We start from the raw sequence: 12,063 nt of genomic DNA on the forward strand, positions 1-12,063 counted from the left end.
CAATGTGTAAAGAAACCACAATTATTTTCTCCTTTCATGTTTCTAGCTATTATATTTTAAATGCCTGAATGCTTAGATATGAATAGAGAAGGCACTTTAAACAAGAAACAATACTTTTGCATCCTTATGTTTTTAATAACTGAAATTCTTATTTATGTATATTTACATATTCTGGAAAAGAGAAAGCTCTTGTGAGGCCTAATAGAAGCCTTCCAGTACCTGAAGGGGGACTACAAGTCAGCTGGAGAGGGCCTGTTTATAAAGGCCTGCAGTGATAGGATGAGGGGCAATGTTTTTACATTATGAGCAGATTTAGATTGGATGTTAGGAACAAGTTCTTTACCATGAGGGTTATGAAACCCTGGAAAGGGTTGCTCAGGGTGGTAGTTGAAGCTTGACAGGGAGGAGAGGAGAGGAGAGGAGAGGAGAGGAGAGGAGAGGAGAGGATGGGGTGGGATGGAATAGGATAGGATAGGATGGAATGGAAGGGAAGGGAATAGAATAGAATAGAATAGAATAGAATAGAATAGAATAGAATAGAATAGAATAGAATAGAATAGAATAGAATAGAATAGAATAGAATAGAATAGAATAGAATAGACCCGGTTGGAAGAGACCATCAAGATTGAGTCCAACCCATCATCCAACACTATCTGATCAACTAAACCATGGCACCAAGCACCCCATCCAGTCTCCTTCTAAACACCTCCAATGATGGCGACTCCACCACCTCCCTGGGCAGCACATTCCAATGACCAATTACTCTTTCTGGGAAGAACTTCTTCCTCACCTCCAGCCTAAACCTCCCCTGGTGCAGCCTGAGACTGTGTCCTCTTGTTCTGGTGCTGGGTGCCTGGGAGAAGAGACCAACCTCCGCCTGTCTACAACCTCCCTTCAGGTAGTTGTAGACAGCAATAAGGTCTCCCCTGAGCCTTCTCTTCTCCAGGCTAAGCAACCCCAGCTCCCTCAGCCTCTCCATAACTGGACACAGGACTCAAGGTGCGGCCTAACCAGTGCAGTGTACAGGGGCAGAATGACTTCCCTGCTCCTGCTGGCCACACTGTTCCTGATGCAGGCCAGGATGCCATTGGCCTTCTTGACTGCCTGGGCACACTGCTGGCTCATGTTCAGCCCACTATCAACCAGTACCCCCAGGTCCCTTTCTGCCTGGCCGCTCTCCAGCCACTCTGACCCCAGCCTGTAGCAGGATGTTTAGGCTCGAGCAGGATGTCCCTGCTCACTGCAGGGGGCTTGGGCTAGATGACCTTCGGAGGTCCCTTGCAATCCAAACCATTCTGTGATTATTGAAAACCTTTTTGTCCTGTGAGTCAGTGGGGTGATGCTAAAGGAAAGCTGCAAAGGTGGGTGACAGTGCCACTCTGCTTTCCTCTTCCAGACAGCGATATTAACTTTGGAAGGCTGGTTGCCAGACCTGCTTCTGAGGGGATGACACTGAGGGTGGAAGACCTTGTAAAGCAGTATTTTCAGACAGCAGAGAAGGTACCTTTTGGATTGTATTTTTCTTTCTTTAATTGGAAGATTGTTTACTTGCTTAATGGAAGTGGTGTGCCCTTGCCAAGACTGTGGCATTCACCAAGAAGTGAATTCATGTCCTGTGTATGTGAGTTCCCACATGATGTATATGTCTTAGGTTAACAAGTAACTTGTGTACAGGTTGTATGTGAACACATGCTGCTTTGAGGACATTCTGGTAACTCTCCATGTAAAGCTTGCAATGTCTGCCCTGTACTGAGTGGTGTGTCATGTTCTTACAGGAGGAATGTGAGGCAGCATGCTCTGAGGGAGAAGCTACCTTAATCTTCCAGAGGGCCAGTGTGAGACAGTGCAGTTTACTCTTGCCAGCTGCCTTGGAGTAACTTGTTACTTTGCAGTATTTTTGTGTCCCTCAGACGTAGGGCAATGCCACATTATACTTCAAGTAGAGCAGGGTGAAGGAAGAGAGCCCCTCAAGAGGTGGCATTCTCCCCAACCTTTCATTAAACTTGATACCCAAAGCACCCTGGGTGTAGCATCTGCTCCTTGAGTGTCTGTAGTGTCTGAATGCAGAATATCTTACTAGACTATCATCTCACTTGATGCACATGTGAGAACTCTTAGCATTTGAAGAACTGTATTTCATTAGACTTCTGCTTAATAGCTCTTAATGCCTCGTAGTAATAATTCTCCCAGTTTTGTAACTGCCATTATTTCAGTGTTAAGAGTTTTGCAGTGAAATTAAGCTGCTCAGCACCTGTGATAATTCAGGGGCTGTTATTAATAGTGGTTTTATTTCTCTACAAGTTGATCTTCAGCTTAAAAAAAGGAAGGGACTAGGGGAGAATGCAGTTTCCCTCCTTTCAGCAGTGCATTTCAGACAAATTATTTTAGCTGTGACTAGCACTGTAGTTTCTTTATGAAACCTTTTTGTTTGACAAGTCTGGAAAATACTCTGGTAAGTAGATGTAACATGCTAGTAGCAAGAGGGTTGTAACTATATTATGACAAATAACATGTTTGCTTATTGCTTTGCTTTCCTCTGACACTTTCAGTGCACATGTCTGGTTTTGGAGCCAGCTTAATGTAGTATTGATCTGAAACAGCAGCAGCATTGCTCACTTTGATGGCAGATGCTTCTTAATGAAACGTTTCCCCCCCAATTACACAGAAAGTGCAGCTTTCATTGCTGACTGAAAGAGGAATGGGAGAAGCAGTGCAGGAGTTTGTGGACAAAGAAGAAAAAGATGCCATAGAAGAGCTGGTGAAATTTCAACTAGAAAAAACACAGAGGTTTCTGAAGGAGCGTCGCACTGAGGCAGAGGAAGAAAAGATAGATGAGGAGGTAAAATGCTTGTAATGTTAATTTCTTGGGAGAAGGTGAGAGGGATATGGAGGGGCTGGAAGGTGTCCAGAGAAGGGCCACGAGGATGAGCAGAGGGCTGGAGCACCTCTCCTATGAGGACAGACTGAAGGAGTTGGGGCTGTTCAGTCTGGAGAAGAGAAGGCTCCGAGGTGACCTTGTTGTGGCCTTCCAGTATCTGAAGGGGGCTACAAGAAGGCTGGGGAGGGACTTCTCAGGATCTCAGGTAGTGATAGGACTAGGGGGAATGGAATGAAGCTGGAGGTGGGGAGATTCAGGCTGGATGTGAGGAGGAAGTTCTTCCCCATGAGAGTGGTGAAGCCCTGGAATGGGTTGTCCAGGGAGGTGGTTGGGGCGCCGTCCCTGGAGGTGTTTAAGCCCAGGCTGGCTGAGGCTCTGGCCAGCCTGATCTAGTGTGAGGTGTCCCTGCCCATGGCAGGGGGATTGGAACTAGTTGATCCTTGTGGTCCCTTCCAACCCTGACTGATTCTATTATTCTAAATAATAGGGGGGAAAAGGAGTGCTCAAGCCTGATTTTAGAGTTTTGGCTATGTGAGGAGCTAGCTCACAGCTAGAGGGTTTCTGGAATTAGTAAATATGGTGATGAAGTTTCAAATGTGTAGTTTATAAAAGCTTGTATTAGGCTGGATCTTAGGAAGAAATTCTTCACAGAAAGAGAGATTGGCCATTGGAATGTGCTGCCCAGGGAGGTGGTGGAGTCACCATCACTGGCAGTGTTTAAAAAGAGACTGGATGAGGCACTTGGTGCCATGGTTTAGTTGATTAGATGGTGTTGGGTGATAGGTTGGACTCGATGATCTCAAAGGTCTTTTCCAACCTGGTTAATTCTGTAATATTGCAAATGAGGTCTAGATAAGCTTGTGCTGATTCTCACTTGATTCCCACATGCATGCACAGTCTCTCTAATACATGTAGAAATATGTACACACTATGAGAAAGATGATAAATGTAATCTTAGCTTTTTCTCCTATGGTCTTAGGTAAGAGAACAAGACCAGGGCCAATATAAAAGAAGCTTATCCTTCAGGTGCTCTTTTAGCTTCTTAATACCTGCAGCTCAGTCTCCCAGAGACAAACCTGATTTATGTGTATCTAATAATGCTTGTAGACTCCTGTGTCAATTCATTGGGATTCCACATGAGCCCATGTATTCAGTTCTAACAGTCCAGCATTGTATGACAGCTTGGTCTGCAGCTTAGCTGGGCGCTGTGTAAGTAATGCTCTGTGGGGAGAGAAACGTTGCACCTACCTGACTTCTTGCTGATGGCTTCAGTTCATGAGGGGTTGTTTGGGGGTTTTGTGGTTGATTTTTTTTTTACTTCTTTTGTTGTGGGTGGGGTTTTTTTGTCCCCCTGTCCTTTGGACTAGTATCTTCTTTCCCTCTCACCCAACAAGTTGAGCTTTCTCAGCTGTCCTGCAATGTTTTGTCTTTTCTCACTATCATTGTTGCATATCTCACTTCTTCACTTCTTCACTTCTTCACTTCTTCACTTCTTCACTTCTTCACTTCTTCACTTCTTCACTTCTTCACTTCTTCACTTCTTCACTTCTTCACTTCTTCACTTCTTCACTTCTTCACTTCTTCACTTCTTCACTTCTTCACTTCTTCACTTCTTCACTTCTTCACTTCTTCACTTCTTCACTTCTTCACTTCTTCACTTCTTCACTTCTTCACTTCTTCACTTCTTCACTTCTTCACTTCTTCACTTCACTTTCAGGAACAGTATGGCCAGCAGGAACAGGGAGGTCATTCTGCCCCTGTAGTCAGCACTGGTTAGGCCACACCTCGAGTCCTGTGTCCAGTTCTGGGCCCCTCGGTTTAGGAAGGAGGTTGACTTACTGGAGCGTGTCCAGAGAAGGGCAACAAAGTTGGTGAGGGGTTTGGAACACAGCCCTGTGAGGAGAGACTGAGGGAGCTGGGGTTGCTTAGCCTGGAGAAGAGGAGACTCAGGGGTGACCTTCTTGCTCTCTACAACTTCCTGAAGGGAGGTTGTAGCCAGGTGGGGATTGGTCTCTTCTACCAGGCAACCAGCACCAGAACAAGAGGACACAGTCTCAGGCTGCACCAGGGGAGGTTTAGGCTGGAGGTTAGGAGGAAGTTCTACACAGAGAGAGTGATTGCCCATTGGAATGGGCTGCCTGAGGAGGTGGTGGAGTCACCATCACTGGAGGTGTTCAGGAGCAGAGTGGATGGGGTGCTTGGTGCCATGGTTTAGTTGATTAGGTGGTGTTGGATGATGGGTTGGACTCGATGATCTTAAAGGTCTCTTCCAACCTGGTCTGTTCTGTTCTGTTCTATTCTATTCTATTCTATTCTATTCTATTCTATTCTATTCTATTCTATTCTATTCTATTCATCTCTACCCCTTCTTTTCCAATTTTTCACTGTCTCTTATTATCAAACTATGCATCCTCTCCTTCTCTTGCATATAGTATCTCCAACTTTTCATCATGTCCCAATGCTTTTTTCTCCCCAGTGATGTAGCTCCAGTTATGAACTCAACATGAAATCTTTTATCTGTAGAGCAAAGGCTGTAAGCAAACAGTTAACTCTTGCACTTGTCTTCACCTCATGAGCTTGACTGAATTCAACAATCAAGATTTCTCATTGTGTCTTGATTCTTACCTGAAGTGAACTGTTGTGGTGACAGGTTCTCTTACTTTATTTTACTCAGGTACGAAAGTTCAGAGAGAGTAGGAAAAAGAACACTGAAGAAGAGGATGAGGAAGTTCGTGAGGTAACCTCTTTGACATGAGAACATAGGCTGAAAAATGGAATGGGGACTTCTGCATAGGAATGAAGTCACTTGGCAATACTTCAGAGATGTCCTTGCCAAAAGGTGCCTGTATGTCCAGGGAAGATTAGTCTTAATCCTTGGTATCCTGTGTGCCCAAGCTACTGCTCAGTTTGGCTCTGGAGCTGTCTTGTGCATATTTCTGAGCCTGAATGTTTGGTCATTCTTGCTTTGAACTGAGATTAGACCAGAAAGGTGACCTTCAGAGATTTGCCAGCTTAAACTATTTGTCACCCCGTCACCAGAGGTGGAGTCACCATCCCTGGAGGTGTTCAAAAAGGGATTGGACATGGCACTTGGTGCCATGGTTTAGCAGTCATGAGCTCTTGGGTGACAGGTTGGACTTGATGATCCTTGAGGTCTTTTCCAACCTTACTGATTCTATGACATGTAGATGGGCTGTATTGAGTGTTATTACTGGAACAAATTGGCATTAGTGGTAAACCATTAGGTACCATTCTACTTAGATCACCCAGAGACTCATATCTAGATTGTGTATGCCTTTCCAAAGAGAATTTCCAGCTGCTCACAGCAGTGGTACTGCTTTGTCTCTGCAAGCTATGTGGGATTGGAATGAAATTTTGGGACAAATGACACCCAGGATGAGATTCTATTCTCCTAATCTGAGATCTTCATGTGAACCAGTTGCCTTGAACACACTGTCATCATGAAGATGAAGTCAATGGTACCCAGAGGGTGCTTCCTCTGAGCAGATAGGACATAACTTGACATAGGATGACCTGAAGTATTCCCCAAACTCTATTGGCAGTGTATCATATTAGCTGGCTCAATTTTGTTACCAGAGCTTAGCACATCTAAATTAACCAGACTAAATACTGCCCCTGCTTTTTGACAGACTTCCTTGCCTTTGATGACACTATGGATTTGGGTGTTCAAAGACTCAGGTCATAACCAGGATGTAGAATATAGAATACATAGAATGTAGCACTGGTGCACTTCAATCGTTTAAGCTTCTTTTCCTCACAGCACTTCCCCTTCCCTTTCAGGCAATAACCAGGGCTAGGGCACACAGATCCGAGGATGCCGTTCTTGGGGCAGCCTCCAGTGATGAAGACATGGACACAAGTATGAAAGGCACTGGTGATTCAGATGATAGCCTTCCTGCAACACTGACCAAGGGAAGGGGTCGGGCGAGAGGTAGGGCAAGAGGGGCAAGAGGACAAAGTTCAAGAGGTTCATCTCGGCGGGGAAGAGGTAAGGAAAACTTCACCTTCTTTTTACTGGCATTGTATACAGCTGACTGTCTTCCAGGCCTTAGGCTGAGACTTTCACTGGGTGATTAAAAGAAAAATACTATGCTTCCTAGCTATGGAAACATAATAGACTCTTAATAGGTGCATTTTGGTATTTGCTGGCATGTGTCCAGAGAAGGGCAACAAAGCTGGGGAGGGACTTGGAGCACAGCCCTATGAGGAGAGGCTGAGGGAGCTGGGGTTGCTTAGCCTGGAGGGGAGGAGGCTCAGGGGAGACCTTGTTGCTCTCTACAACTACCTGAGGGGAGGTTGTAGCCAGGTGGGGGTTGGTCTCTTCTCCCAGGCAACCACTAACAGAACAAGAGGACACAGTCTCAAGCTGCACCAGGGGAGGTTTAGGCTGGATGTTAGGAAGAAATTCTTCCCAGAAAGAGTGATTGGCCATTGGAATGTGCTGCCCAGGGAGGTGGTGGAGTCACCATCACTGGAAGTGTTTAAGAAGAGACTGGATGGGGTGCTTGGTGCCATGGTTTAGTTGATTAGATGGTGTTGGGTGATAGGTTGGACTCGATGATCTCAAAGGTCTTTTCCAACCTGGTCTGGTCTGGTCTGGTCTGGTCTGGTCTATTCTATTCTATTCTATTCTATTCTATTCTATTCTATTCTATTCTATTCCTATTCCTATTCCTATTCCTATTCCTATTCCTATTCCTATTCCTATTCCTATTCCCATTCCATTCCATTCCATTCCATTCCAATTCCATTCCATTCTATTCTATTCTAATCTATTATATTCTAATTTTCTATTCTATTGTATTTGGAAGCTCTGTGCAAAGAATAGGGAGAAGGTACAGATTGTCTCTATCCTAACACAAGAGCAGATGGGGAGGTGCCTGAGCAGAACAAATCAACTAGTTTCCTGGCTGTGTGTGGCTGTGCACTTCCTGGTGCTAGTGGTACTTCTATTGTATGTAAAGATCTATACACAAGTCAAAAAAGAAAAGATGGAGTCTTGCAGTAAGACTTGGAGTAGTTTCAGTAATACTCCCCAAAGGTCTAGGAACAGAATGAGTTGAAAGAAGGGCAGATTTGATCACTGCCTTTAAATGAGTTCTGTGAGCATGTGCTCCAGTGCTGTTGTGATCCTGTCAGAGCAGGGGTATATGCATTAGAGACTGTGTCTGTGGAGCTTTGAACACCTGACCCAGAGCAGTTCTTCTGCATGTAGGGAGGGCTTTAATATAAAGAAGAAAGTAAAGGCTTAAAGAGGATTGTAGCTTAAAGTGGTGGGATTGTGAGCTCTAGGTGAGTGGACTTCATCTCCACATTTTTATGATTCTATGACTTGGCACTCAGCAATGATAAGGGGGGTTGGGAATAACCAAAACAAACAAGAAAACACTGGACTTGCATATTGTTTATTATCCCTACAGGAAGCACTGGCCAAGAGTCAGCTACTAGCAGCAGAACCTACAAGCCTGTGTCTGTGCCTTCCAAGAATATGTCTATCATGGATGGTAAGCCTTTGATCTGTCCATTAATCTGTTCTCTCAAATTGTGATGAAAGGGCTTTTTTAATGCTGAAGTGTCTTAAATGCCTTTATTTCTATTAGTGCACTTCAGCTGTGAGAGGTTTTCTTTATTCTAATTGATCATCATCAGAAACAGTGGTAAAAGAAAGAAAAAGGGGGGGGGGGAAGGAAAGAAAAACCAGTGATTTCCTGCTGTCATGAGTTAAAATGAAATGTGTCAGGAACTTCTAACTAGAACTGGAAATACTTAACTGTATTCAGTTCCTTAAGGAATAAGCATAGGAGGAAATGTGACTTAAAAGCAGCTATTTTATGCAGAATATTCCTCATTGAATAGAATAGAATAGGATAGGATAGAATAGAATAGAATAGAATAAACCAGGTTGGAAGAGACCTTCAAGATCATTGAGTCCAACCTATCACCCAACATTATCTAATCAACTAAACCATGGCACCAAGTGCCCCATCCAGTCTCTTCCTAAACACCTCCAGGGATGGTGACTCCACCACCTCCCTGGGCAGCACATTCCAATGGCCAATCTCTCTTTCTGTGAAGAACTTCTTCCTAACATCCAGCCTAAACCTCCCCTGGTGCAGCTTGAGACTGTGTCCTCTTGTTCTGGTGCTGGTTGCCTGGCAGAAGAGACCAACTCCCACCTGTCTACGACCTCCCTTCAGGTAGTTGTAGAGAGCAAGAAGGTCTCCCCTGAGCCTCCTCTTCTGCAGGCTAAGCAACCCCAGCTCCCTCAGCCTCTCCTCATAGGGCTGTGCTCCAAACCCCTCCCCAGCTTTATTGCCCTTCTCTGGACACCTTCCAGCAACTCAACATCTTTCCTAAACTGAGGGGCCCAGAACTGGACACAGGACTCAAGGTGTGGCCTGACCAGTGCTGAGTCCGGGGGCAGAATGACCTCCCTGCTCCTGCTGGCCACACTGTTCCTGATGCAGGCCAGGAATAAACAGTTTAAACTTCAGTGCTTTTTGCAAACCAGTAAGCTTTGATGCTAAGCTGTTCAGCCTTAAGCTGTATCAAGTTTTGTGAATGGCAGTTTTCACTAGGGAAGAGAAACTGACCTGTGATTTAAGGTGTGGATGAGAGCAGCCCTCCCTTGCTGTACCTGAATCCCCCACAAAACACTCAAAGGTAGAGCCAAGTTTGAAATGACTCAGAAAATCACCTGAATTTTAAATGGATCAGCAGATCACCTAAAATACTGCAGAGAGGCAATTTTTGGCAGGTGTGTTGCTGTCTAAACTGTTTGACATAAGGAATATCAATGCCAGTGATTATTTTTCTCTTCCTTTTAACTAAAGTTGCTGAAGTTTTTTTTGGTCATACTGGGAAGCAACTGCTCAGAGTTACATCCCTGGTAGTCAGACTCTAGCAAAGGCTTAATTTATGGTATGGTGTGGAGTGGAGTGGAGTGGAGTGGAGTGGAGTGGAGTGGAGTGGAGTGGAGTGGAGTGGAGTGCAATGGAATGGAATGGAATGGAATGGAATGGAATGGACCAGGTTGGAAAAGACCTTTGAGATCATTGAGTCCTACCTATCACCCAACACCTCATGACTAACTAAACCATGGCTTCAAGTGCTGTGTTCAATCCTTTCTTGAACACCTCCAGGGATGGTGACAGTTTGGGTTTGGGGGTTTTGCTTGTTTGTTTTACAGGGTATTTTGCAGAGGAATTAATGTTAAGCAAGTCTTAATGTAAACAGATAAGTACATACATGCTGAAGCCATGGTTTAGTTACTCAGGAGGTATTGGGTGACAGGTTGGACTCAATGATCTTTGAGGTCTCTTCCAACCTTGGTGATGCTGTGATACATGCATACATAACATTATTTGCATGTTGTTGTGAGAGCACTTCAAAAATATGGCATTTGTTTCATTTCAGCCTTTAGGTCTTTCAAACCAGAGGCCTCCTTGAATTCATCTAAAGCTTACTCCGAGGTAAGAAGCATCTTGCGTGAGCAAAGTTGCACTGCCTTTTGCTGTCTTCTGATTTGAGAAATAAATGCATGATGAAAACATTAGCCTAAACCAGCAAATGTTCCCAAGCTACCAGTTCCAAGCAGTAAGTTTCTGCATGTTGATTTGGAGACTTTTTCGACCCATTTTTTGATATGCTGTTTCATAGAATCAGTAAGGTTGGAAAAGACCTCAGAGATCATCAAGTCCAACCTGTCACCCAATACCTCAGGACTAACTGAACCATGGCTTCAAGTGCCACAGCCAATCCTTTTTTCAACACCTCCAGGGATGGTGACTCCACCACCTCCCTGGGCAGCACATTCCTATGACCAATTACTCTTTCTGGGAAGAACTTTCTCCTCACCTCCAGCCTAAACTTCCCCTGGTGCAGCTTGAGACTGTGTCCTCTTGTTCTGGTGCTGGTTGCCTGGGAGAAGAGACCAACCTCCACCTGGCTACAACCTCCCTTCAGGTAGTTGTAGAGAGCAAGAAGGTCTCCCCTGAGCCTCCTCTTCTGCAGGCTAAACAACCCCAGCTCCCTCAGCCTCTCCCCACAGGGCTGTGCTCCAAACCCCTCCCCAGCTTTGTTGCCCTTCTCTGGACACCTTCCAGCAATTCCTGAACTGAAGGGCTCCTCAGAGGGCTTGAGCTCCAGACCTCTCCCCAGCCTCATTGCCCTTCTCTGGACACATTCAAGAGTCTCAATGTCCTTCTTAAACTGAGGTCCCCAGAACTGGACACAGGACTCAAGGTGTGGCCTAACCAGTTTGGCTGAGAAAACTGAAGACCATTTAATTTGTGGCTATAGCATAAGATATGAAGCCTATATAGATGAGTGTTTTGGGGGTTCTGCACGATCAAAGGTTGGAAGAGCAAAGCTTGTGCAGTGTTTGCATGTTGTACAGTCTATTGTAATTTGTACTTAAGTAGGTATATAGTTGGGGAAAAAAAATCCCAAAGGTTCTGTGTTATAGTGTTATGCATTGGATCTGTGTAGGAATAAGTTCTGTGGAAAAAGCTTTCTGAATTTGTTTTGGTTTGTTTGGGTTTTTTTCCCCCAGGAAATTATAGATGATGACTCTGATATAGAAGAGATTTCTATTGCCCCTTCTTCCAGAGTAAATAAAAGGTCAGTATGTTTGGCAGCCTGATGAGAAGATCCACAGTCAGCATAGTATCATAGTATCAGTCAGGGTTGGAAGGGACCACAAGGATCATCTAGTTCCAACCCCCCTGCCATGGGCAGGGACACCCCACACTAGATCAGGCTGGCCAGAGCCTCAGCCAGCCTGGGCTTAAACACCTCCAGGGACGGCACCCCAACCACCTCCCTGGACAACCCATTCCAGGGCTTCACCACTCTCATGGGGAAGAACTTCCTCCTCACCTCCAGCCTGAATCTCCCCACCTCCAGCTTCATTCCATTCCCCCTAGTCCTATCACTACCTGAGATCCTGAGAAGTCCTTCCCCAGCCTTCTTGGAGCCCCCTTCAGATACTGGAAGGCCACAATTAGGTCACTTCAGAGCCTTCTCTTCTCCAGACTGGACAGCCCCAACTCCTTCAGTCTGTCCTCATAGGAGAGGTGCTCCAGCCCTCTGCTCACCCTCGTGGCCCATGGCCCTCCTGGTCAGAGCTTTAGAATTAATGTCAGTTGGAGAAATTTGGATTT

At 45.2% G+C, this 12,063-nt stretch overlaps 1 protein-coding gene across 1 annotated transcript in view; it reads left to right on the forward strand.

Moving 5' to 3' along the window:
• Positions 1-12,063, forward strand: part of MRE11 (MRE11 homolog, double strand break repair nuclease) — a 30,916-nt gene that overhangs the window by 16,129 nt on the left and 2,724 nt on the right. Inside the window, exons 11-17 of the mRNA XM_054164789.1 lie at positions 1,397-1,500; positions 2,666-2,839; positions 5,553-5,615; positions 6,680-6,887; positions 8,320-8,403; positions 10,316-10,371; positions 11,454-11,521. Of these exons, the coding sequence (XP_054020764.1) occupies positions 1,397-1,500; positions 2,666-2,839; positions 5,553-5,615; positions 6,680-6,887; positions 8,320-8,403; positions 10,316-10,371; positions 11,454-11,521 (757 nt within the window). The remainder of the gene's footprint in view (positions 1-1,396; positions 1,501-2,665; positions 2,840-5,552; positions 5,616-6,679; positions 6,888-8,319; positions 8,404-10,315; positions 10,372-11,453; positions 11,522-12,063) is intronic.

The sequence above is a fragment of the Dryobates pubescens genome, chromosome 10 (assembly GCF_014839835.1).
Source record: "Dryobates pubescens isolate bDryPub1 chromosome 10, bDryPub1.pri, whole genome shotgun sequence".
In the NCBI taxonomy this organism is placed as follows: domain Eukaryota; kingdom Metazoa; phylum Chordata; class Aves; order Piciformes; family Picidae; genus Dryobates; species Dryobates pubescens.